This window comes from Pseudorca crassidens, chromosome 16, assembly GCF_039906515.1.
Source record: "Pseudorca crassidens isolate mPseCra1 chromosome 16, mPseCra1.hap1, whole genome shotgun sequence".
Classification (NCBI taxonomy): Eukaryota; Metazoa; Chordata; class Mammalia; order Artiodactyla; family Delphinidae; genus Pseudorca; species Pseudorca crassidens.
The window spans coordinates 8,300,964-8,328,324 of NC_090311.1; the positions used below are offsets into that span (position 1 = coordinate 8,300,964).

General features: G+C 49.2%; 1 protein-coding gene across 6 annotated transcripts in view; it reads left to right on the top strand.

The window, feature by feature from the left end:
- The first annotated feature begins 204 nt into the window (after positions 1-204).
- The window catches only part of CPXM2 (carboxypeptidase X, M14 family member 2), a 154,157-nt gene continuing 127,000 nt past the window's right edge, over positions 205-27,361 (top strand). For 3 of the 6 annotated variants that reach the window (XM_067709129.1, XM_067709130.1, XM_067709131.1), the window contains exons 1-2: positions 207-653; positions 11,836-11,934. In XM_067709129.1, coding sequence (XP_067565230.1) covers positions 353-653; positions 11,836-11,934 — 400 coding nt within the window. In that variant the 5' untranslated portion in view covers positions 207-352. Of the gene's footprint in view, positions 654-11,835; positions 11,935-27,361 lie in introns of all 6 variants that reach the window. The other 3 variants (XM_067709128.1, XM_067709127.1, XM_067709126.1) reach the window with 2 other exon arrangements.

Below are 27,361 nucleotides of genomic sequence, written 5' to 3' on the forward strand. Positions count from 1 at the left end.
AGGTTTGGAGACAGTAGATGGGGTGGAGGGGGCTCCCGACACCCGGCTCCAAGGGCCTGCCACCGCGGGGTCGGCCGGAAGGGGAGGGAGGAGGGAAGGGCGGGGCCGGCCCCCCTGCGCCCGCCCCGCGTCTGGGCGCGCCCCTGCCCGCCCCGGCCCGGCCCAGCCCAACCCAGCCCAGCCCAGCCCAGCCCGGAGAGCGGGTCACACGCGCCACCGGCCGGCCGCCTCCGCGTCCCGTGCGCCCCGCTGTTGAGGCCGGCGCCCCTGCCCTGCGCCGCTGTCCGCGCCCGCCGCCCGCCCGGCGCTCCCGGCGACCGTGACCCTGCCCCGGGCGCGGGGAGGAGCGGGCATGGCCCGCCGGGGGGCAGCCGCGCTGGCGCTGGCTCTCGCGCTGCTGGCGGTGGCCCTGGCCGGGGCCGCGGCCCAGGGCGCAGCCGTCGAGGACCCCGACTACTACGTGCAAGAGATTTGGAGCCGGGAGCCTTACTACGCGCGCCTGGAGCCCGAGCCCTTCTCGCCGCCGCTGCCCGCGGGGCCCGGCGAGGAGGAGCGGAAGCTGCGCGCGTCCGAGCCCAGGGCGCCCAAGAAGGCGACCAAGCCCAAGAAAGCTCCCAAGAGGGAGAAGTTGGCTCCGGAGACGCCTCCGCCAGGTAAGTAACTTTCTGCGCTGCGCGGCCCGAGGAGGCGCCCGTGGCTGTGCGCCTGTCCCAGCGGCGGCCCGCCGGGTCTGAGGCGACCGCTGGCTTCGCAGTCCGTGTGTCTGGGATGAGAGACCGGTGAACCTCCCCATCGCTGCCCCCCACCCCCTTCCTAGGCACTGCACTGCGCATCCCGCGGGCCCCTCCGAGCGCCCTGGAACTTAAACCTGACCGGCGGTCCCCTGTCAGGTAGAGACAGACTGTGCAGTTGGGAAGCTGCCTGGGAAGCTGGTCCCAATGCCCCAAGTTTGAAATTTCCTGGGCAAAGGATCTTTCTGCCGGGCAAAATTTCCTGGGCAAAGGATCTTTCCTACTCTGCCTACTTTTTCAGTCTTCTCCCAGGGCGTTTTCTTGAGAGTGAATTTCCTACTTGGCGATGTGACTAGTTGGTCTGTTTCGGCACCGTGGCCTTCTGGGGAGAGCTCAGCGGTGGGCCTTTCCCCAGGCCGGGTCCCCTCTCGGCCCCCTCCCTCCTGCTTTCTGTGGGTCCCTTGAATCCTCTGTCCAGTAGGGGCAGGATGGCAGAGCCTCTGTCGGGGAGCCTTGGGCTGCAGCTGGACTCCTGTGCCGGAGGAGGGGTTAGGGAAGCCCAGTGGCGCCTGAAGCCGGCCGTCTCTCCCAGCCTTCTCAGTTGCATCCCCACTTTCTGCCTGCCCCGTCTTGGGGAAATGACTTCCATTTAGTTTCTTACACTCCTTGAGAAGGGGGACTTTCTCTTCATTGTCCCAAATGTTCTTTGCTGAAATTGCAGAGGGCTGCGGTCCTAGTATTTAAAGATTGAGGCATGAGGCAGGATTGTGGCCAAATTCTCCGGCCTTGTAACGGCCTTCCTTGAAAGGAGATACATGCCAGTGGCACCATTACACAGCTCCTGGCATGAAAGGCATCACCTTTGTTTGGTTAAACTGTTCACAAGAGATAGCAGCGAGGCAGTGGGGAAGGAGTGGAGATGGCGGCCCAGAACTCTTGAGTGTGTGGGCCCATCTCAGCAGCTCCTTTGCACTTACCTGGAGGGGGAGTCCTGCCATATTTCAGTCTGTGGGCGACTCTGTACATCTGCAGGCAGTTCTGTGAGTTGTGTAACAGGAATAGGAGTTGGGAAAAGACACTCATATTTGTAGACCGTCTGCTGCGAGTTTATTAGGAGATTTACGGGCAGCCGTCTCATTCATTCTTTCAGGGACTCTGAGGGGTGGGTATTCTTGTGACTTTACAGATGAGGAAACTGAGGCTCTGACCACGTAGGCAAGCTGCTTAGGGTCACTCGCTGGCGTGGGAGATTTGAAAGCCCTTCTCCTGTGCTTTTGACTCAAGACCTTTTTTGTTTGGTAGTTTGAATCAGCTGGCATGTGTTTTTGTTTTTTTAGTATCTGCTACGTGGTTAGCACAGCGCTGGGCGTGGTTGGGAGAGGTGGGTGGGAGACACATTTGTTAGGTTCTGGTATTTACTGGGGGGACGGCAAGGGGAGCATGGAAGGAGCCGCAGACTGAGAGTGTGAGGACTGCACTTAACGCCCGGGTCTGGGGCTCAGCGCTCAGCTTCCCGGACCTCAGCATCTCTATCTGCCCAAGATGACTAGTGCCTGCTACCTTACTTGTCAGCTGTTTGATGAGCTTTTCAACAAAAGCTTGCAGTGTGTCAGCTCGTGGTTGTGCTAGCCCTTCTGTGAGTTCTTCATAATTCCGCAGGTCCTTACGGAGAACCTTTCCAACATCAGATGCTGGGTGAGGTCCTGGGGGGAGGGGAGCGCAAGACAGCCCCGGCCCCGCCCTCCTGGAAAGCACCAAAGTTGGCGGCTTGGAGAAGGTTATTGCAGGTGTGTTGAGGGCTGCATTGCTGATTCCCCAAAATAAAAACAGGGCCCTGGAAATTCCAGAGACTCAGCTTCTGGAGAGCTGCCTCCAGGCCTCCTGTCTGGAGTGTGTGTTTCTAATAAATTGTGTGGGGCTTTTCAGAGCTCCCCGACTCTGACAAACAAAGTGTGACCTTGGTCAAATACTTTCAAGTCTGTTCTCCCCATCCTGCCTTTTTTGGCACTTGACCACTGGAACCCTTTATCCTGGACCCCAAGTGGGGGAGCTTGGTTAAGACTGACTTTGATTAGGGGGGGTCAGTGATAGTTTGTGCAGTTAAATTGCAGTAAGAGGAGATGATTTTGCCCCCCTTAAGGCGTGGCTTGATATATGTATAGAAGCATTCGTTTCTGTTTGCTGTGAACTTCTGGACTGGGTAGATGGTGCCTGCTACCTACCAGGCACTGTCTAGACACTGAGGTGGGAGTGAGAGGTAAGACTTAGAGAAGAAAAAGAAAGTGAAAGCATATGTAACTACTCATTGAAAAGTCTGTCATGTGCTTTGTCTTTGCAGGTGATGAAGTATTTTCCAGATAGCCGGTATCTTGCATAAGGGCTGGGCTCAAGGGAAGATGGAAGGCAGATGTTCTGTGCGTCAGGGTCTAGGATGGAGTCTTGTCTGAATCCCATAGGGAGGTATACTTAAGGAGCCAAGGGCATTGGGGATTTGATCTTGGTGTGAGTTTGACTTGCCCCTTGACTGTTCTTTCATGCCACCACAGAAATGTGCAATGGATGTCATGGGCTGACATTCTCCTGGAAGTGGCTTGGACAGCTGAATCCTTTGGTTAATTGAGAGCACTGCATTCTTCCACGAGTGGCTGACAGATTCTGGAGAAGTAGAGCCCTGATGTGCTGAATAGAGTGAAATCTTAATTTTTTTTTAAAGTTTTTATTTGGAAGTAATTATAGACTCACAGGAAATTGCAGAAATAGTGCAGAGAGATCCTGTATACCAGGGGTCCCCAGTACTGGTCTGTGGCCTGTTAGGAACCAGGTGGCCTAGCAGGAGGTGAGCTGCGGGTGAGTGAGTGAAGCTCCATCTGTATTTACAGCCGCTCCCCATGGCTCACATTACCGCCTGAGCTCCACCTCCTGTCAGATCAGTGTCGGCATTGGATTCTCATAGGAGCGCGAACCCTGCTGTGAACTGCGCATGCGAGGGATCTAGATTGCGCGCTCCTTATGAGAATCTAACGCCTGATGATCTGAGGTGGAGCTGAGGCAGTGATGCTAGGGGAGCGGCTGCAGGTACAGATTGTCATTAGCAGAGACGTTTGACTGCACAGAGACCATAATAATCAGTTGCTTGCAGACTCATACCAAAACCCTATCAGTGAGTGGCAAGTGAAAACAAGCTCAGGGCTCCCACTGATTCTGCGTTATGGTGAGCTGTATAATTATTTCATTATATATTACAAGGTAATAATAATAGAAATAAAGTGCACAATAAATGTAATGCGCTTGAATCATCCCAAAACCATCCCCCCACCCCCCGTCTGTGGAAGACTTGTCTTCCATGAAACTGGTCCCTGATGCCAAAAAGGTTGGGGACCGCTGCTGTATACTCTTTCCCCAGCTTCCCCAAATGATAACATCTTTTAGAACTACAGTACAGGATTTCTTAACCTTGGCAGTATTGACATTTTGGGGCCAATTGTGTGTGTGTGTGTGTGTGTCTGTGCGCGTGCGTGTGTCTCAGGGCGAAGGCTGTCTTGTGCATTGTAGGATGTTTAGTAGCATCCCTGGCCTTGACACACTAGATGCTGGTAGCACCCTCCCCCAAGTTGTGACAACTAAAAATGTCTCTAGACATTGTCACCGGTCACCAGTGGGTTGAGAATCACTGCTATATACAATGTCAAAGTAGGAAATTGACATTGGTACAATACTTTTAACTTTTAGGTTACCTTCCCTGGTTTTCACATGCACTCGGGTGTGTGTGTGTGTGTGTGTGTGTGTGTGTGTGTGTGTGTGTGTGTGTGTGTGGTTCTCTGCATTGTCTCACATCTATGGATTCATGGAACCATCACCACCATCAGGATACAGAACTGTGAAATCCTTTTCTGTGGTGGACTGGGACTCAATATCATAAAATTTCTGAGGCCCTCATTGTGAACATCAGTAACTCCCAGAATTTTAGAACTTCAAGGAACCTAAGTGTTCATTGCATGCAAGTTCTTGTTTATTGCAAGATTCCGACAGTGGGCTGCTCGGTGTTAAAAAATGATTGAAGAAGACAATTTAGGTGATATAAACTTTTTTTTAACACTTTCATGAAATGGACAGTCTCCTTGTGGAGAATGGCAAAATGGGGCGGAAGGCAGGAAGCTTTTATAGGACAAAGAATAAAGAACAAGGAAGGAGAACATAGAAAATATCTGGTTGGCTGGGGTGTCACAGTCCACTTTGTTTGGGGTGAGAAGACCCAGAGTTGGCTTGGCGTTGGGGAACTGGCTAACTATTTCTGACTAAGGTTGTTAGGAACAGGAAGCTTATCTAAGTTTTGTTTCCTGATGCGGCACCCCGGGTAAGAGCAACTCCATCTTGGGCCTGGAAGTTTACTTTTTTTAAAAAATTATTTCTTTTATTTTTGGCTGTGTTGGGTCTTTGTTGCCACACCCGGGTTTTTCTCTAGTTGTGGCGAGCGGGGGCCACTCTTTGCCACAGTGTGCGGGCCTCTCACTGCAGTGGCCTCTCCTGCTGTGGAGCACGGGCTCCAGAGCGCAGCCTTAGCAGTTGTGGCTCACGGGCTTAGCTGCTCTACGGCCCTCCCGGACCAGGGCTCGAATCCGTGTCGCCTGCATTGGCAGGCGAATTCCCAACCACTGCGCCACCAGGGAAGCCCCTGGAAATTTACTTCAACACCAGTCTTGGCTCACACGTTTCTACTGACGGGTGCACACCACCTTGCGAGGTTGCTTATCCATTGGATAAATAGTACTGATTGCTAGCATGTTCTTCTTCACAGGGACCTGGCAAGCTGCTTCTCTCTAATTCCATTTATTCAGCTGTTTCTAGCCAAATTCAATATTTTCTAGATCCCTGCAGTTGGAATGCTTTGAGGTCCAAAGAGTGAGTCTCCTGGCCCCAGTTTTCATCATCCCAGGGTGAAGAGTGAGATGACGGACCACATTCTGGGTGTGGGAGTGCATTTGGGGTGTACTTCTCATGTCATCTCCAAATTGATGGACTTGGTTTGGAGCCATACCCTTTGTAGAGAAAAAAATGGAACAGAGAAGTAAACCACAGTTATATAACTGATTTGCCTTTTCCCTCCCAAGTGGTAGGAAGAAACAACCAAGTTAATAAACAAGACTCTTAATAGGTGATTTGAAGATGTTTTGTTCTCCCCCCTCCACTGGGTTAGAAGTAGCCTTTAACTTCTGGGTTCCTGCTTGTTTGTTGCTTTCTTCAAGGACTGGGAGCACGCACCTCTGTCGGAATACACGCGTGCCTGCCTTGCATCCATGGTTTTGGTCCACGGTCTTGAGTCCGTGGAATTCGCAGAGTGGGCAGCGATCCATGTTTGTTCGTATGTCTGTGCCCAGAACTGGAGAGTTTGCACTTTGTACTGTGTTGCCCCGGCTTGGGGGGGAGGGGGGCGGGCGGGCGGCGATAATCAAAGAGCTGTTATTTGAGCATATTTGGTTATAAACAAAGCCGTTTCTGTTGAGCGCTGCCAGCTGGTTGCTGGGAAGAGCTTCACTTCTAAGCTTTTGCTGCAACACTCTTCAGGGCGTCTTGCAAGGTTTGGCCTTCAGATGGAAATGTCTTCTGCCGGGCAAAGCTGGAGTGTGAGGATTAGATGAATGTGTTTGTAAATATTTCACTATATACTTTAAAAGCAATCACACGGCTATCCGCACGCCTAAACAAATAACAAGAAATCTTTATATCATGGTATTATATGTTCTCTTGAAGAGTTAAATCCAAAGTGCTTGGTCCAACTCCCTACAAAATTCCTAGGGAAAGGACTTTTTATAAAAAAGGTCTTCTCACATACATCAGCAAGCAGCTTTCTAAGACACCACCTCTGTTTCCAAAACGCTTTCCAAAGACAGCTATTCGCGCTGGCACATCTCCTCTCGACTGTGCCCGTGGTTCCAGAAACCAGGGTTTGTGCGTGGATAATGAAGGGCCAGACACTTGCGTGTTTGGGGAAGCTGGGTTGGATGCTGTGGTTCTTGAAAATAGCCACCGTGTTTCCTGCGTGCCCCGGGCATCCCTGGCTGCCAGACCTCACGGTGGGTGGTGGCTTCAGTCCCGTGGCAACAGCAGCCTGGGCCCTGGAACCTGGCCACGCCACGCGGCATGCGGGATCTTAGTTCTTGACCCCATGCGCCCCGCAGTGGAAGCGTGGAGTCTTAACCACTGGACTGCCAGGGAAGTCCCTTGGAACCTGGATTTTTGGGGTGGGGGCCTCCGCTGGATGTCTGAGGTGGCCAGGGAGTCTGAGCTCTCAGGTTTTGCACCTCCAGCAATGGCTCTGCCTTCTGTGGCCTTCTGAGGTCCCTGCCCCCATCACTGCTTTTCTGGGATCATGAAACCCATAAAACTGGGGTGGCTTTGGATGGCTACGGGAAGGGCTAGTGTTCGTAACTGGCTGGGATCCCATCGACTACTGATCTGGGTATCGTAGGAGGGTCAGAGCCACACAAGACACCTTCAAATGTTCATTTAAGACTCTAGATTTTTATGGAATACTTGATTCGTGAGAGGCACATGGAAGGGTTTGGCATAGTTTTTTCAGGATTCAGAGAGATTCAAAGTCTGGCTCTGCCACTCATGGGCACGTATGACATCTTCACGCCTCGAATTCCTCACTGTGACGGGGGAAAAATAATGAGAATAAGCTTCCCAAGGTGGTGTGAGGTTAGAAGGTCGATGCACAGCCTCGCAGTCTTTCGAGGGACAGGTCAGAGGCAGCTCCTACCCAGTGTCCTCAGGTCCCCCAGCTACGTTGAGTCCTGATGGGTCCCGCTTAGCAGTGCAGCCCGGGTTATTGGCGTTTCCTTCGCTGAGTCTCACTCCCTCCACTTCTTCTTTTGTGCTTCATGAAATCACCTCTCACGTTCGCTCCAGCCTCCAAGGCCTTGTCTCAGGCTGGTTCCAGGCAGAACCCAAACAGAGACCAGCAAGTCCCAGCAGTGCCCCCTGCAGGGTTGGCACACCCCGCCTGCTGTGGTTATCAGGGTATCTCTTTAAAGGCTCAGGGCTTCCTGCTTGGTTGCAGGTCAGGAAGGTGACCGCTGCTGCACAGAGCTGGGCGTGGCTCTCCCTTCTGCCCTGGGGACCCGGGTGGAGGCCAAGTCTTCTGCACGAGACCAAGGTCTTCCTTCTGCACAGGAGGCAGCCCAGAGGAGGACACGGTCTGATCAGCTAGTTTCCCAGGGAAGACACAGCCAAGCAGGAGCAGGGGAGGGCTTTTGATTGATTGATGGACGGGCTGATGGATCGATTGACTTTGATCCAGCCCTGCTAAAAAAGTACTTAGAAAACTGCACTGGTGCTCCCATCTCCAGCCCAGACCATTCAGGTCACTGATTGACGGAAGCAGGCACGTCCTTCAGCCACTCAGCCCCTTTTTTGCAGGCTGCACCAGATCCCTGGGAAACCTCCTTCTGCCAGGAGCTTGACGGTCTCAGATTTGGGAACTCGATAAGGACACAGGCTGTCCCCTCCCTGTGTCATGATCCTTTTCTTGCTAACACACACACGGAGCACGAGTTTCTGATTTTTTTTTTTTTTTTTTTGGCTGCTCTGCGCAGCCTGCGGGATCTTAGTTCCCCGACCAGGGATCAAACCCACGCCACCTACAGTGGAAACCTGGAGTCTTAACCACTGGGCCGCCAGGGAAGTCCCGGGAGCACAGGTTTCTAACTGCTTTTGTTTCGGCTTTTCACGTTTGCCTGCAAGGTCCTCCTTGGTCCCATGGTGTTTGAGAAAAGCGGAATTATTGTCTGTCCCGGTGCCGCGAGGCTGCCTCTCTGGGGAGCTCCCGAGAACCTGCAGTGGCTTGGTTTCTCGCATCCTTCCTCCTCACGCGGGTTCCTTCACAGGAGCCAGGCAAGGAGCTCAGGGCGGGGCTGCGTCCTTCACAAGAGGGAGCGCAGGTACCATAGGGCTGGAATTTCTTGGGAAAATGCACATATGCAGCAAAGAATTTTTTCGGATTCTGGGGTTGCTACTGTAAGCTCCTAGTATAGAGAGGGGAAAAAATAGTTTCCTGTCAATCAAGGAGTGTGATATTTATCACCGTGGACCAGAATAGAATATGTGGCCTGCATCGGCAATTCAGTTTGCTACTTTTAAGGAACTCAGTTTTGTCACGCAGCCCAGATGGAGATGTTGATTTGGTCCTGGTTCCTTCTCTGTGCATTATTTCCACTTCACTCTTTCTGTCATCCGTACAGACCATATGCTGCCTTTCTTGCTGTACGAGAAGAAGGGGCAGGGAAGGGCCTAGGCCTGGCGTCAGGCTCCTGCTCTGCTGCTCCTGTCTGTCAGTGACCTCGGGTGGGTCTCTTCTCCTCTGGGCCTCCGTGTCCCCCTCTGTAGAATAATGTTCGTAGCAAGCTTCCTGCCCTCGATGGGTATTTGCCAAGATCGAATGTTTTAATCTATGTGAAAATGCCTTGTAAATTGTGCTCCACGTGTTGGCTGTTACTCTTCCAGCACCTGGGACGGTGCTTTGTGACGGTCGGGACTTGGGACTAACAGGAAGGGTGAGAAGGTGGAGGCTGTCTTTTATTCAGAGGTCACTGCAGGTCAGGCACGGCCCTCAGTGCTTTGATGTATGTCATCTCTTTCCTCTCCGTAACTTCCACCGAGGCAGGTACCATGTCTCCTTATTTCACTGATGAGGGGAATTAGCATAGAGGGGTGAGGTGGGTCCCCCGAGGCCACACATGGTCGGTGCAGTGGCAGAACCTGGCCGCCTGGGGCTGGAACCAGATTTGTAGGCACATGTCCTGGAAGTGCGTCTTCCCTAGAGAAGGTGGCAGGTGCCCTGCCTGTTTTCTCGGTCCCTTTGCCACTCCCTGCAGGGAATCTGTTCCCCACATGTTGGTCTCAGCGGTGATAGCACATCTGCCTCACATCTGGGCCATTATTGGATTCCCAGAGCTGAGTACGGGGCGTGGGTCCAGCCCAGGGGAGTGAGGCTGAGGGTGTGCGTGGGGCTGTGTCCTCTGACTCTGTCTCCCATGCTGCCCGTGGAGGCCCCGTAGAGGTTGCCCAGGCAGAGGGAAGGCCTGCAATGAATGGCCGGCTTCCAGGGAGGGGTTGGATGGCTTTTTCCTCTCATGTTTTGTAAAACTTTTTCTTCCCTTAACATATTATCTTTCTGCCAAATCAGACGCTTGATTCTCAAAAGTTGTGGCACCCAATTTTCCAAACAATCAAGATTTTTACAGACCCTCGATCAGGCTCTTTCAGAAGAAGTCATCTTTGGAGGTTGCCGGGCTGGCATTCCTACCCACAAAAACGGGACAGATGCCGAGGTGACATTAGGCTGATGTCATCGGCTGCACTCAGGTTGGCAGTCTTCCTCCTCTGGCCTTTCTGAATGTTTTGGTTTATTGATTTCCTTGACCCGAGGAGGACATTTAATTTTGTGATTTTTTTTTTTTTTTTTTTTTAGCTTACATGAAAAATGAAAGATATGCCCAGGAGGTATCACCCAAGAATATGATAGAGAGGGGATTGCCTGTGGCTGGGCCCAGTGTACCCTTGAATTTTTTGAGGATTTAAGGTTTTCTTGATAAATATCTTTTTTTTTTTTTTTAGTGACTCTAGAACTATCTGAAATGATTTCATTAATTGGCACAATCCACTAGATGTTTTTGGTATTTCAACTTGCTTTTTAAAATCCAAACTAAGTATCTTTCTCCATAGACCTTCCCTTCCTCCTGTTGTTGTCTCATTGGTCACCCACTGACTCACGGTCATTCATGATCAGTTGTTCCTCAAAGACTTAACCAGACTCTGGAGGGAGAGCAATGAGCAAAACCAGACACAGTTCCTGCCCCCGTGAACAGAACAACATATTTACGTGTGTTTGATAATGTTACACAGGACGGGTGTGCAGAGCCATAGTGGGGGCTGCTGACACCACACCCAGGTCCTCGTTTCCCACTGGCACACCCATCCCACAGCTGCTGGGGCTTGGCTGTGATGGCTCACAGCTGCTCCCCTCTCTGGAGCACGATCCTTGGAAGGAGACAACTCCCACCACCCCACACACACACCTCCCCCACAGTCTGTAGCCAGAGGCAAACCAGCATAGGAAAAGGTGGCCCCTTATCTCAAGGTGGGGCAACACTGCGTGCAGTTCCAGCTCCAGAGCTCCCCATGGGATCAGGCTGAGTTAGGCTCTGCCTGGGGACACAGCCTAGCTTAGCTCCTTCCTCTGCCTCATCTTGCTTCCTCCCTTCCCTTCTCCTTGGAGCCCTCCCTCAGTACATCACCTGCACCAAACCCCTGCCTCAGGCTCCACACAGAGGCAACTTGACCAAAGACAGGTGCTCTCAGAGCCCATCCAAGGAGACATTGATGTAGGTGGGGAGTTCAGGAAAACCATCTCAAAGAGGGCGTGGCTGAGCTTGGATCTGCAAGAGCAACAGGAGTTAAGTAGATGGAGAGTGAATGGAAGGATGTTGCAGGAGGAGGCACAGCACATGCCGAGTTCTGGTGGGCAGGAAATATGAACTGCAGGCTGAGAGGAAGCCAGTGTCTGTGGCACAGAGAGAGTCCAGTGTGAGAGGAAGCTGGACGGGCCAGCGAGGTGCGAGCAGGCAGACTCCCTGGGCTCCAGGAAGGAGTCCCTCCAGCATCATCACACCTCCAGGTACCCAGCCGGGGCCTTGGAGAGTTAGGTGGGAGGAGCCCAGCATGGTAGGAAATCTTGCCCCGGGATCAGAGGTCTGGAGTTCCAGCTCCATTTTATCAATTAGACATGGTGTCACTTTTGGGGCCCCAGGGAGGGTCAGAGGTACTCTGCAGGACGTTTTGCGGTCTCAGAACAGTAACCACCTGCAAGTGTGCATTGTTTTTATTAGGAGTGGTTATTCCCCTGGGTGCTCACAATAACACACTTCCTTTCCTTTAACCACCGGCCCCTCAGAGTCCAAGGTGCCTTCACTGGGGTCCGGGAAGGCAGAGGGTAGAGACAGCTGCTTTGCAGGAGAGGACGGCTGAGTCCTCACCAGCCTGGGATGATTCTGACATATGTGACAGTAAAGGCATCTCTCTCTCTCTCTCTCTCTTTTCTTTTTAGGTAAAAAGAGCAACAGAAAAGGCATGAAAACCAAGAGCTCTGAGAAGGCTGCCGGTGATGACCACAGGGTCCCTGTGGCCCGTGACACTGTCAGAGAGGGTGAGTGAGGCCCCTGCTTCATCACCAGCCCTGGGAGGGCGTAGGCCCCGGCGCAGCAGCCGAGTCCTGAGCACGGGTCTGCCTGGGGTCTGCTGCCCCTTCTGCACCGTCCATACGGGGGTGAGAACATTCACAGGCTGTCTCTTCTGCTTCGCACAGTAACTCACAGCCATATTTTCTCATCAGCTTGACTAAGGTCATTTCCGAATTTCCTGGAGCGCTTGCCTTCCCTGCCCTTCCCCCTCCCCCCTCGAAGACAACATCATTTCCTTTCTTGTGGGGCCTCGTAGCTGCCCACAGCCTTGTGTGTGCATTTCTGATCTCCCAGCCGAACCCAGGGCCTCCAGTGGCAGAGGTCGAGGATTCTACTTCCAAAGCATGTAATGCTAGGCCTGGCATTTTACAATCATGTAAACATATTGGTCCTTTAATCACGTACCTTAGGATGGTCAAAGCCATTAGTTCGAGACTTATGGACAAACTCTGGCCCACTAGCTAGAGCTATAACTGTTATTACTAACTATTACAATTACCTTTATCGTTATCTCTCTTACTCTAAAGTATGGTATCTAGGATGACATTTGTGCTGATATTAGTAATAGTGAACGTGTATTATGCACTTACGCTCTCAGTCATTGCCAAGCACTGGGCCTCATACCTCACGGCTCCTGATGTCCCTCTGAGTATCGTGGATATTATCATTGTCATCGTCGCCATCACAGATGAGGAAAATGAGACTCAGTAATACGGATCATTTGCCTACCGTTATGCAGTTTGCAAGTTGTGAAACAGGGATTTGAACCCAGGATTTGCTGGTTTCTGCTCAGCTGCTTGAAATAAATAGAGCAGTTCACAAATTTGAGGCAGGATCCGATTTCAGTTGCCGCATGAGCCCATAAACCGTGTAACAGAGTCGATTGTCACAAAGGGAATTGTGTGCTCCCTTAGGCAGAGTGTAATGATCTGGGGCTGTGTTTCTAACCAAGAACTTGCCATCAGAGAAATCATAGATATGACTAGCGGTGCCTCCTAAAACAGAAACAGAAGTTCCACAACAGTGAACTTCTGCAATCACTTAGTAATGAGAATTCTCTTCCACCGTAAAGTGGGCAGGTGTGCACTGGACACATTGCCCCCGGGAGGGCCCAGCATATCAGGACGGTGTGTGGAGGACCCAAGGGGTGCTAAGGCTGTGTTCCTGCCGGTTCACCCTGAGAGCGTGGGCCTTTGGGGTTTCAACTAAATGGGTGGTAGTAAGACTCCCACCTTGAGTGGGCCTCGGCCATGACTCTTTGTCCCGTTGCCCCAGCAGGCTGAGAAAACACCAGCTGTTTCTCAGGATCACAGGTCACAGGGCTAAAGCGGCTTCTAGTCTGGTCTCACCTCTCTGGGTTCTGCTGCTGTCAGATCTGGGCCAGAGAGTTCTTTCTTGTCTTGTTAATTCTTAGATGCTTTCAAACATATTTTAAAAATAGTTTTTCCAGTTTTGTTAGTAGCTTTAGCACAAGAGCCGGTTTGAGTTACCTTACTTCTCCATTACCAGAATTGGAAGTTGGTACAATTTTGAAAGGCATTTTCGCAGAGGTTTTTCAAGGCCCATTTCTGTACCCATGTGTGTACGCACGTACGCTCTGAAGTCCGCAGTTACCTCCTGATCTGCCACACGAACATTCTCCTTCCCCACCCTGACCCGCTCAGGATTGTTCCCCCGCCCTTCACCTCAGAGCCCTGTCTGAACAGTTGGGACCCCTGGTCCCCAAGGCAGCCATTCTGGCTCTGATCCTTTGAGCGCCCTGGACGTGATTTCGGCCTGTGAGCCTTGTTCACATTGCTCTTCTATTAAAACAGAACTGAGGGCAACCCTGGGGTCGGGGGAAGAGAAGCTGTGTGGGCCCTAGTATGCAAATACGGGAGAGAGAGAGATGGTGAGGAGGGGAGGTCATGTGCAGGAGGCAGGCGGCACAGCAGTTAGGAACACTGGTCTGGACCAGGAGGAGACACCTGCGGGTGGCGCTGGGCAGAACAGGGCCTCGGATGGACAGCTGGGCGGGCTCAGGACCCCGCATCCATCATTCTCTCAGCATCTCCTCTGATCGAGCTGGGGGCCTCGCTGGAGATGGGGCAGAGTGAAGGGGCGGGGAGGGTGGCTGTCACTTACACTGTGTCCAAGGCGACAGGTGGACCAGATGTCACCTGCTTCATTTTCAGGGCGGTGGGTAGTACAGATATTAACCACACCGAGTTATGGGAGTGACTGGCATCAAAGGGCTCGTGTTAGACGTGGATTTGAAACCGCACAACCCAGATTGGGACTTGAACCCACTGTCTTTTAATTGAGATGACAGACCTGGTCTCTGGGCTTAATGAAGCCCAGGTTCTTGATGTCTCATTGCAGGAAGAATTCAGCGAGAGACAAAGTGATAGGTAAGAAGTGGATTTAGAGAGACACATTTCAGAGACAGAATGTGGTCTGTCTCAAAAGGCGAGAAGGGCTTTGGGAGGAACACATTCCACAGACAGAGTGTGGGCCATCCCAGAAGGCGAGATGCCCCAAAATAATGGGCTGGTTAGTTTTTATGGGCTGGGTAATTTCATAGGCCAATGAGTGGGAGGATTATTCCAACTTTGGGGAAGGGGTGGGGATTTCCAGGAATTGGGCCACCGCCCACTTTTTGGCCTTTTATGGTTGGCCTCGTAACTGTCATGGCACCGGTGGGTGTGTCATTTAGCAGCTAATATATTACAGTGAGCATATGATGAGGCCCAAGGTCCACTGGAAGTCGAATCTTCGGCCATCTTGGACCTAGTTGGTTCTAACTAGTTTTTGTCGTGTCCCCAGTGGTTATGTCATTCTTATTTTTTTTTTTGCGGTACGCGGGCCTCTCACTGTTGTGGCCTCTCCCGTTGCGGAGCACAGGCTCCGGACGCGCAGGCTCAGTGGCCATGGCTCACGGGCCCAGCCGCTCCGCGGTATGTGGGATCTTCCCGGACCGGGGCATGAACCCGCGTCCCCTGCATCGGCAGGTGGACTCTCAGCCACTGTGCCACGAGGGAAGCCCCGGTGATGTCATTCTTTTAAAGGTTATGCCCAGTCCCCTTCCCTCGTGTTTCAGACTCACCCTGAGAGAATCTTAGCTTTAAGGGAGAGATTATGTACATGGCTGTCACCATGACTAAGGATCAGTGTCAGCTGTGGCGAGTCTCCAAAATACATCTTGGATATTGTTCTGTAATAGCATATGCAGTGGTTGAATTATTGGTGTAGTTCTTCCCCTCTCCCTATATGTACAGCCTTTGCCATATGCCTTCTCAGTTGCCTTCACAAAGGTGAAAACCCCTTGACTTTGGGCTGGTCCATGTGCCTAGGTGAGGCCAATAGAATAAGGTGAACTGAAAAGGTGCCAGTTCTGTGCTGAGGGACTTTGTTTGTTTCCATTTGCTCCTTGCACCCTGCCATCTCCATGAGAAGAATGCATGCATCTAGGCCACTGGTCCAAGGAGCCTGGGAGATGAGTGAAGCAGATATGGGCCCGATCTGCAGCCTGGAGCCACCAGCTGAGCCCAGCTGATCTGTAGACAACTAAGGAATAAGTGCCACTGAGAGTCTGTGGTGTTTTGTTACACAGCAATAGCTGACAAATACAGTGAAGATGAAAACCCTCATTTTTTAAAACGTTGCATCGTGTTCTGTCAAATGGATGTTCTATAATTTATTTAACCTCTTAAGTGAAGGACGTTTAGGTTGTCTCCAATATTTTGCTGCTGTAAAGAGTATCGCGGTGAGCTTAGCGTATACCCTGTCACTTACCATGCACTGGTTGCAGAATAACTCCCTGCTTGCCATTCAGAGCCCACCATGATTTGACTTATCTCTGGCCTCTGCCTCCCTTTTTTTCCAACCAGACAGGATCTTGTTTCTCAGACATGCCCTGTGCGAAAAGCTCACTCACGTGTTTCCTCCGAAGGGAACTGGGCAAGCGTCTCAGTTGGTGATGCAGAGGTAGCTTTGGGGTCAGGCTCTACCCTCGCTGGCTGTGACGCTCCGGGCAAGTTACTGTCTCTGTGACTCAGTTTCCTCATCTGTAAAGAGGGGATAATATGTCTTTTATAGGGTTTTTGGAGATGAAATAATGTGTGCAGAGTGGAGTGTACACAGTAAGCTGTCAGCAAACATTAGCTGTGATTTTTATTTGCTGTCTTGGGACTTTCCATGCCTTAGTTACAGGAGTTGGCAGATAGCTTTAAAGGATCAGATCGTAAATATTACACGCCTTATGGGCCAACATGCAAAGTTGAGCGTATTATGTTGGTACTTAAATAACCATTACAAAATGTAAAAACGGTTCTTATCTCATGGGCCCTACAGACACGGATGGTGGGCTGGGTTTGGCCCTCACTTGGGCTGTAGCTTGCTGGCTTCTGCCTTAGAACTTTATGGTTCTCTCGGAAGCCTGCCCTGGTCACCTGTCCTTTGCTTTCCTGTATCTCTTCCTCGTGTTCCTGGTCCTCTCCTCTCTCACATCCAGTGATTCCTGCGCACAGCTTTTCTGACATGGGAGGCTAGGTATGTTTATGAGCAGAGGCTCCCCGTGTGATTCACGTCAGGAAATGCCCAGCGTAGGTAGCAGCGGTACTTGACCAGAATAACAAACCTGTTCATCGCGCACCCGCGCTGTCGGCACTAGTGTTCTGGGGTGGAGATCGGGTGTTCCATGCGTGTTGAGGTGGATTCTCCATGGCCCAGATCAGCAGAACTGGGCCTCCACAGGAAGCGCTCTTTGATCTGTAGGAAAGAAGCTTAATTTCCTGCCATCATGGAAATAGGGTGGTTTCCCAAAGCAGTACGTGTCGGTGAATGGAGTGCCCTCAGCACTCTGCCTCGTGTTGGGCTGGGTGAGGTTTGAGGCCTCTACCAGGTGCGGTGCTTGGGGATTGACCTACCTTGTGTGTGTGTGTGTGTGTGTGTGTGTGTGTGTGTGCGCGTGTGTGAAACTCGAGGGTTTTCCTTTGTATTACAGTTTGGCTTTCGGCTTTTCATCCAAGCCCTTGCTGTGAGCCTTGCCCCTTGTTGCAGGGCCAGGTGGCCCTCGGAGGCTCAGCTTGGTCGTCCCCTAGATGTCTGGCACAGCTGTGGAGGGCAGTAGAGTGAGTCCCAGTTTCCTGATTTGGGAGGAGACGGGGCCGACATGGTCTCAGCTACCCTGGAATATGCTGTAATAAAGGATCACATCTGTATTTCGGATTCCTTTGGAAGTGAGAGGGGAAGCGAGGGGTGGCAGTTGGACAGAATCACACCACCCTCTTGGACAAACCTTGGTTGGGAAGCCTAAACGATGTGGACACTGGAAAACCCGGGGCTCCTCCATCCTTGCTACTTCTTCCACTTTCAGCTCCATCTCAAACATGTCTAAAAAGTTCTTCAATCTCTAAAATGAAACCTGTGTCCCTTGAGGTCTTTCTAGCCTCTTGCACTTTAGAGAGATTTATTTTTTCCTCCAGTGGTTTTGCCATGGCAGGGTCTTCACTGGGTCAGATCAGGGGCCCTGGGCTCACGCTGTCTGCAGTTGACGGCACACTGAGTGTGTTGATTGACACCGTGTGGGCAGCCCAGGGCCATGGGCTTCAGAGCCTCAGTCTGAAACCAGAGCCACAGTGGACTTGCCGGCCTAGAAATATCTCCCAGACAAGGGGTCAGGGAACAGAGCTCTGATGTGTCAGTAGCACTGGTTTGGTGGCACTAAAAGGTTCCATTCATTTCTATCACCCAGTTGACCCCAGCTGTGGTTCTCGGTGACCAAGATCACACTAGTCCATCATTGGAGGAGCGATTCCAGTGCTGAAGCTCCTGTGAAGCCTCATGACCGAGGCCACAGCACACGTGCTCTTGTCGCTCTTGGAGTTTTGTTCTTGTGACACTGTCAGCCTTCATTCCATCTTCTCAAACCTTCTGTGTGAGACTGTCTTTATTCTACATTGCTGACTCTGGATGGATTTAGCAGAAAACCCAATTCACCTTGTCACATGCTAAAACTTAAAAAAAAAATTTAACCCACTTGAAGTGGAAGTTGTTTTAAAATTGATTTCTTTACTGCTTTATTAGACATTCTGAACTATGAAAATAGTGAATGCGCCTTGTAGAATATTTGGAAGATACAGAAAAACGCAAAGAAGAAAATAAAAGGAATCCACAGTCTTATCTTCCAGAGATTATAACCATGGTCGACATTTTGGAGTGTGTCTCTCCAATCTTTCCTCTCTGCGCGCGCGCGTGTGTGTGTGCAAGAACAACATCACAGGTCTGTGTATAGATCACACACACGCTTTTTGCAAAATTGAACTAGTCTTATTTTGTAACCTTCTATTCTCATTTAATATGCTGTTACTTTCTCATCATAAAATATTCTTTTACAACATTACATAACATTATTTTCCATTTTATGATGGTTTCCTAACTGTTACTGTGTTTTTTAATGTTCACGTTGTTTCCAGTTCTTCCCTGATGTGGGCAGTTCTGCTGTGCACCCTGGTGTCCGTGGCTTTGCTCACCTACTCCTTGGGCTTGTTTCCTTGAGGAGGAACTGCACAGATGTGATCCCTGTCTTCCAGAAAAGTTTATACCAACTTGTACTTTTATCAGCTTTTACCCACTTTCTATTAGTGTGTGTGTGTGTGTGTGTGTGTGTGTGTGTGTGTGTATTGATTTATAAGAGCTCTTTATATATGAAGGACAGGGCCCCTCTATTGATACATTGCAATACAGTGCATTGAAGAACTCTGAAAGCAAACTGATTGGAGATCAAAACCCAGTCCTTGGCTCACTAGCTGTATGACCTTGGGCATGATGTTTAACCTCTTCTTTCCTCAATTTTCTCAAATATAAAAGGGGGCTAATACTTGGACATGCCCATAGGATTGGGATAAGTATTAAATAAGATTACTTGAACGAAGCACAAGTGGCTGACACATGGTAAATTCTCAATAAGGGTTACTATTACCTTATTAGGTCCCATTGAATGAGCTTCCTATCAGTCATTCACTGGGGCACTGGCCATCTTTCTTCTGATAGAGGCTGAGTTGGAAGATGTGTCTTGGCATGAGAACCAGATGGGTGCGAATGAACCCCAAGAGGTGCAGGCATCCCCACTCCCAGCTGTATGTGGCTCTAGACCAGGGCGTTGCTCCCCCGAGAGGAGTAGAGCCCATGCGGAAAAGTGGAACCATGCTCCCCGAGGGCATCCTGCTTCCAAGAGGAGGAGGGGAGGGCAGAGCTGAACTATACACACCATTTATCGGTGCCTGTGTACCAGTCAGACAGGTTACCCCAAGGGCAGAGTGAGTCAGGTGGCAGAGAGAGGTATGGAACTCCCCTCAGGAACATCCCTCCTCATGGAAGCCAGGAGCGAAGAAGTGTTCCCTTTAGCATATGCCTACAAGTTTAAAATTGTTTCATCTTCCTGGAGAATTGTGGGTTTTTTTTTTTTCCTACTGTGTATTGACTTTCTTTATGACTAATACTACTTTTTGACTTAAAAAATCTATTTTATGTGACATTAAAGAAGCTATATAGTGGGCTTCCCTGGTGGCGCAGTGGTTGAGAGTCCGCCTGCCGATGCAGGAGACACGGGTTCGTGTCCCGGTCCGGGAAGATCCCACATACCGCGGAGCGGCTGGGCCCGTGAGCCATGGCCGCTGAGCCTGCGCATCCGGAGCCTGTGCTCCGCAACGGGAGAGGCCACAACAGTGAGAGGCCCGCGTACCACAAAAAAAAAAAAAAAAAAAAGTCATAAAGACATTTTATACTACTTTCTAATTCCTTTTTTCTCTTTCTCATTTAGGTTTTTATATATTAGAAAGGATTTTGTTTGTTTGTGATAGGAGATTGAAGTTCAGTTTAATTTTTTTTCTTGTAAGAACCCAAATGGAATAATAATTGTCTCCCCACTATTTTGCAGTGCTGCCCTTAGGTGTTGGCTGTCGTGTCCATATATGCTTGGCTTTGTTTTCAGGCTCCCAGTTCTCTTCTTTATCGTTACTTCATTTTTCTACCCATATATAAAATATCTCACTCTCTTAATTATTATAGCTCTATGATAAATCTTGATATCTGATAGAGCGGAACTTTGTTCTTCTTCAAAAGTTTTGGTTATTATTGACCCACTGAAAGTGTGTGTGCGCACACACACATTTACACCATGTAGTCAAGTTCTTTAAAAACTCTCCTGGAATTTTGATTAGAGTTACATTAATTCCGTAACATCAATTAGGGGAGAATTTACATATTTATATTGAGTTTTCTAATCCACAAACATGTATATCTCCGTATTTCTTACATCTTTCAAAATATATCTCAATACATGGGCCTTGCACATTTTTAAATAGATTTATTCTTAGATAATTGACATCCTGTGATGCTTGTAATTTCAGTTTTCTAATTCTCTTTTGCTAGTGTACAGGAGTACAGTTGATGTTTGAATGTTGATTTTATACCCAGCAACTTTGCTAAACTCTTATTAATTATAAATTTATTCATATATTAACTTGAATTTGGCTACAGAATCAATGTACACTAAATAATGACAGTTTTCTTTTTCCTTTCCATATTTCAAGGCTTTTATTTATTTTTCCCTACTGCATTGGCAAAGAGCTTAGTTCAAAAATAATAGATCTTTCCTTGTAGGTTTTAATTCTGTCTTTGGATTTTTAGTTTTCTTGATGTTTGGCTTATCTTAAATATTTTCTATCTTTTTTTTTCAGCATATCCTTTTCATGGCAAGTAGAGGCCATGTCTCTTGCACTATACTTAGGGTGAACAACATTTTCCTGGTTATTTTATCAAATCACATTATTTCTTTTGGAGTCTTTTGGATGGTGTACCTCTTTTAATGTTTTGTTCTTTACTCATCTTTGAATGAGTCAGATTTTCTCCCCTGGGGACAGTCTAAGCCCTGCCTCAGATCTACAGATGTTGACCAGTTCAGCATGCAAAACCCCCAGTACAGTTTGTACTTCCTAGCAGCCTTTTATCTTTTACACATCATCGCTCTTAGGTGCGAACTCCTTCCCTCACTGCTGGTTCTTAGACACTGTGATCTGATGGGATTCATGGGGAACTATAATCACCTTCATATGCGGTTATCAGTGTTCTTTTTGTCCCCACACTGTCAGACTGCCACACCTCCCCCTACCTCCTGTCCAGTTGTGTTTCAAGAACTTCTGATCCAAACAGTTGTAGAAACTTGGCTGGGGGGAGAGGTGAGCACCCAGCCACCTCAGAAAGCCCCATCTGGGCTTTAGAGATAAATGTGCAATTTTCTAGTTGCTGCAGACCCTGGGTTTCAAAATGGAGGCATGCAAGAGGGGTGAAGGGTTTTTCTGTCCTTCCTCTGGTCATCTCCATTTTTTTTCCCAACTGTCCCCATTGGACTCACATGTGGTGAATGTTCTTCCACCTCTGGCATTAGGTTAAAGCACTGCTGGGAGTCTTTACTTATCTGCCTCTTCATAGTTTTTTAGGATGAGTTTGGGAGAGGCTGCAAAATTTTAAGCTAGAGTTCCCCAAAGTCTATGATGCCTCCGTACAACTGGCGACTTTATGAATTATGGTAAATAACCCTGAACACATTATGAGAAGGTTGTCCCTTTTAAGATCCCTTAAAAAAGCTTTTTCTTTTTTTATAAATTTATTTATTTATTTGTTTGTTTTTATTTTTGGCTGTGTTGGGTTGTCATTGCTGTGTGCCAGCTTTCTCTAGTTGTTGTGAGCGGGGGTTACTCTTCGTTACGGTGCACGGGCTTCTCACTGCGGTGGCTTCGCTTGTTGTGGAGCACAGGCTCTAGGCACGCAGGCTTCAGTAATTGTGGCACACGGGCTCAGTAGTTGTGGCTTGTGGGCTCTAGAGTGCAGGCTCAGTAGTTGTGGTGCACGGGCTTTAGAGCGCAGGCTCAGTAGTCGTGGTGCATGGGCTTAGTTGCCCCATGGCATGTGGGATCTTCCCAGACCAGGGCTCAAACCCGTGTCCCTTGCATTGGCAGGCAAATTCTTAACCACTGAGCCACCAGGGAAGCCCCAAAAGCTTTTTCTTTTGAAGTAGTTACAGACCCACGGGAAATTGCAAACAAATGGGTCTTGTGCTCCCTTCAGCCTGCTTCCTCCAGTGCATTTTGGGTAACCGGTACAATAACAAAATCAGGCCATTGGCATTGGTACAGTCCACAGAGCATGTTTGGACCCCACCAGTTATGCATGTGCGCGTATGTGTGGGCATGTGTGGGTGTACGTGGTCCTATGCACGTGTAGCTTCATGGAAGTAAACACCACAGATACAGGACAGTTCCATCACCATAAGGCTTCCTGGTGCTCCCCCTTTATAGCCACACCCTCCCTTCCCCAGGCACTAACTTCTGGCAACCGCTCATCTGTGTCCTGTTTCTATAATTTTGTTTTTTAAGAATGTTAGGTAAGTGGAATCATACAGTATACACTTTTTTGAGATTGGCTTTATTACCTCAGCATAATTCTCTTTCACTCTTTCTGAGTTGGATAAACAGACTTAGTCTGGTATTAATATGATGTAATAGTCAGGAAAAGCTAAGCCTGTTAAAAATTATTAGTATTGAAGTGTGCCATGCATACAGAAATGTCTAGAAATCATAAGGATATAACTTATTGGGTTGCCACCTACACCACTCCCATATAGTGTGAATACGCCATTATAACTGTCGTCTTGATCAGAAACAGAACATGACCAGAACCTCTGAGGCCTTCCTCCAGGTCCTGCTCACAGACAACCACTGTCAGAGATTCCTTTTGCCTGTTTTGAGCCTACGTTCATGGATTCATACGTTGTACTCTCTTTGTGGCTGATTTCTTTCACTCAGTATTATGTGTGTGCGATTCATCCATGTTGCGTAGAGCTACGGCTCACTTATTTTCATTAGTTTATAGTTTTCTATTGCATGACTATCCCGCAATTTATTCATTCTCCTATTAGTGGACATTTGACTTGTTTTCAGTCTCTGGCTATTACATATAGTTCTGCTAGGCTCATTCTTGCCTGAATCTTTTGGCATATGTATGAAGGTGTTTCTGTTGCGTGTATACCTAGAAGTAGAATTGCTGGGTCCTAGGGCCTGAGGATCTGTAGTAAATACTCCTAGAGAGTTTTCCAAATTGGTTGTACCAGTTAACACTTGTGCCAGCAGTGTTGTTTCACTTCCTCACCAACATTTGATATTGTGTCTTTCTCGTTGTATTCGTATTCATGGGTATGGACTGGTATCTCGCTGTGGTCTTAATTCGCATTTTCCTGAAAGCTAATGACTAATGTTTACTCACCATTAAGATATCTTCTTTTGTGAATGCCTCTTCAGCTCTTTTGCTCATTGCTCTTCTTATGGATTTATAGGATGGTTTTTGTTTGTTTTTTATGCTTTTCTTAAAAATATTGTGGATGTGAGTCCTTTGTTATTAATATGCATAGTAAATACCTTCTCACGCTCTGGCTTACCTTTTCATTCTAGCACTAGTGTCTCTAGAGTAACAGATCTTCTTAAATTTAATATAGACCGTTCATCAATATTTTCCTTTAGTACTTTTGTTTCACGTTTAAACTTTTTTTTAACCTACCCCAAGATCATGAATATATTTTTCTATGTTCTAGTAATAAGATTTCTTTTGACACTAACATATTTTCATTGAAATTATTTGACTTAATTAAAAATTAAGTAAGAGTAATCAATTAAGCAATAGTGCCTGGAAAAATTCATGGAGATGATAAGCAAGGGATTGAGGTTTGAGAAGTGCTCTTTTGAACCAATTATTCCTTTTTTGGCTTTATAAGCGATATGTAAAGAACAGACTTAATTTTCCATGACGATGCAGACATAGTGATTATTAGTTATATTGGATTGTATTACAAATTCATTCATTCATTCACGCGGGAAACACCGATTTGGGCTTTGGGACTTCAATGATGAGAACTCATGGTTGCTGCCCTGGGACCTTCACAGTGTGGTCTGTACTTTTCTTAGGTTGGGGTGGGTAGGATGAGAGGGGTGGGTGTTGAGGGACGAAGTCTCTGGAGGCTTTGCATGTGAGGCCACCACTGATCTGAGGTTGGAGCTTCTAGATTATACGAGGGTCTGGCAGGCTCCAGGCATGAGTGGCTTCCACCAGCGTGGGCTGATACCCAGCTCCCTGAGAGTTTCCTCTGCTTGACCCCCTGGGGCCTGGGAAAGAGAATCCCGAGTTTGTGCAGCGTTACGGGTAAGGGACACCAGCCAACCAAGGTCTCAGAAGATTCACTTGGGAGCCTTAGACTCGGGCCCGGGCCACTCTGCCGTCCCGTGGATCAGAGTCTCTGGGGAGGGGGTCTAGGTATCTTTTTTTTTTTTTTTTTCTCTCCAGAAGATTCTGATGTTGGGTCAGGGTGAGAACTGCTGCCTGAAGGAGTCCAGAAGTGAGGGAGGAGCTTTCCAGGGGTGATTAGATAAGGCTGGGATTAGCTCCTTTGCAAGACCCCAAGGGAGGCGTGCCCTCTGGGAAGCCAGCGACTTCTGAGACGGGCAAAGAGCCACTGCAAACGCTCTCTGGTGCACCAGGAAGGGCCCTCACACTCTCACTGATCCAAGGGAATGTCAAGTTCAGAAAGGCGAAGGAAAGAATGTTCTAAGACTTATCCGGTTTATAGGCGACCATGAAAACAAAAGTTCAGCATGGCTGTGAGCTTGCTCCTGGCAGTGCTCTCGAGGTCTATGGAGAATCCTTTGCTCTGCTTCCAGCAGACTTCACAGCAGGCCAGAAGACCTTGGACTCTGAGCGCCCCTCTGCCAACTGGTGACCCCCGTCCCAGCCTCACTTCCTGTCTTCCCTGTGACCCCAAATGCAACCATGCAACTTGCATTTCTACCACACTGTGGAGTTTTCCAGTCCAAGGGAGGTGGCGTAAAGACCGTGCCTGGGATTTTATGTCACACTTGATTTTCAAATTCTAACTCAGATACTTCGGAGCTGCTTAACTCTGTGTAAGCCTCTTTGAGTCCTTGTTTACGTGTAAAATGGGGATGGTAATGCCCATCTCTCACGGTTCTTGTGAAGATTAAATGACAAAGTGTCTTCAGAGGCTCTGACTCATGGTAGTTGCTTTCATTGCTCCCCAAACCTTTTAAAATGATTCTCTTGACTCTCATAACAGCCTCGCCTGCAGACAGATTTAGGGCACTGAGGGTGTTCTAGTCTGACTGTGCTCCGTAACTTATAGGTCACAAAATGAAATGCCATGAGCACCCCTGATTTGTTACAGAGCTGGTATATGCGCATATGGTAATTGATGGTGGTGAGAGTAATAAATATATTGCCATAGTGCTAATGTCCATTTTGTAAAGTGGCTGCAATGCAGAGAATTTTAGCCAGGGACAGATTTAGTTAAACGTGTGTGTGCCTGCGTGCACTTGTCGAAGGGGAGGTGTGGAATGCGGCAGAGGGTCCCCTTTTCGCCCACGTCCTGGGAACAGTGCTCAGGCCTGTGAGGCAGTGCCCCGCTCAGCACAGGGTGTTCTCAGGAGCCGCGCTGCCTGGAAGAGGAAAGTCGAGTCATCTGTGACGACTGTCACTCTTTCCTCCAGATTATGACACATCTCCCATCTCTAATTAATATTTTCCTGAAGTGTTCTTTTCACACATTTTTTTTCATGTTCTCCTCACCCACATGCTTCCCAGGATTAGAGTCTTTTCCTCTTAGAAAAAACAAAAATGTGATTTGATGATAAAGGGTTTTGTTTGTTTTTGGAGGAGGAACAGGGAGCTGCCTCGAGGGCTGTTCAGGGGCTGCTGCTGGGACAGCTTGGCCCAGGAGCTGAGTCCTGGCTGAGTTACTGCCAGAGCTACTACCTCCGTGCAGCCTGGCTGGGGACTCAGAACACAGGGGAGGGGTGAAGAGCTGGGAATGAGCTTCCCATTGACTTCAAGCACTCTTTCAACCTAGTAATTATCTCCTCAGTTGACATTATAATCTTGATTATAATACCAACATATCACGCTCCAGTAATGATGCCATCACTCTGCCTGGCCTTTTGACTTTCTGATTGTGGAGATTTAAATTAAGCTTTGAAACACTTGTGTCTCCTCCATTTATTTGATCCTCGAGGCAGCACCCCTGGCTTCCTGAGTAATATTTTCTGAAGATGGAGAAAAGTCCTGCCTGTTGGGAGATGGTATCATGACGGACTGCTCTCTGGACAGGGGCCGGGTGTATCTTTGAGAATGTAAGACCAAAGGAATTCCAGCTTCTTGCTTCCACTTAGCATTGCTTTTGGAGTTCTTTGGCAGGTAGAGCGCACTGGGCTCTTTTGGGGGGAGTCACTGCACAGAGCCCTCAGCTCTTATGTCCCATGTGGGGGGTGTGTGTGTGTGTGTGTGTGTGTGTGTGTGTGTGTGTGTCTGACACATTAGTCCAGCAGTGTTTTCAGCAAGAATCTGAGGTTATGATGGGAGTGATGAGGTTATGATTTTCTAAGCATTGACTGAAGATGCCCTTTTGACTGTTGACAGATCGTGGGTTCTAGATTCTCATTCCTTCCCCTCAGCCCTTGGATGCAGGAGTTGCCAGTGAGAAGCCTTGTGTTAGTGTGATTGTCTCTTGTCTCCTGGAAGCCATGGACAAGGCAGGAATCGTGGGTGGGAGGAGGCCGCTCGTCTGCTTCCTGTCCCCTCTGCCCTTCTGGAGTTCCCGTTTTGAAGATACGGAGGTTTCCTTGAGACGGCTGATTCATTCTGTGGGTTTTGTTAGGCTTACAGCCTTTGGGGCTCTGGTAGCAGCCGTCCCCCACTGTGTCAAAGTCCAGGCCGCAGCTGAGTGAAGTTCTGCAGGTGTCCCCTCGAGGACCAAGAGGTGGTCTCGAGAGCTGGCCAGGTTTCGTGATCACCCTGTGTCATTTTCTTTCCCACGTGGTATTGTTCTACATTGCGGGTGAGTCCAAGGAGGAGAGGCAGCTTTTATTCTGGACGTTGAGTAGACCTGCCAGAAATCTTGAGAATGATCACGAGGCCACCTGAAGGCTTCCGAATCCTGGGGCAGCATCAGGCCGGTGCCAGTGGAACTGTCACTTCCTCTCTTGTGCTCTTTACCACGCTGGGCAGCAGTACCTCTGCTTCCCTGTGCTAGTACAGGCAGCCTCCCGGCAGATGTGGGCAGGGGAGAGTGTGGCATCGTTTGAAAGCTCGGAGCTGAGAGTCTGGAGACCGGGATCTGAGGCGTGGCTCTGCTGCTGGCAGGGACGCCTCGGGTGGTTCGCCTTGAGTCTCGGGGCCTCGGTTTCCTCTTCTGAGAACTCAAGGGGAGGACTTGATGGCGTCTCAGGTCCCGGCAGGTCTGAATTCTTCTGGCTGTAGCACCTGGACAGACTTTCTACCTGGTGCCTGCAGAGCATG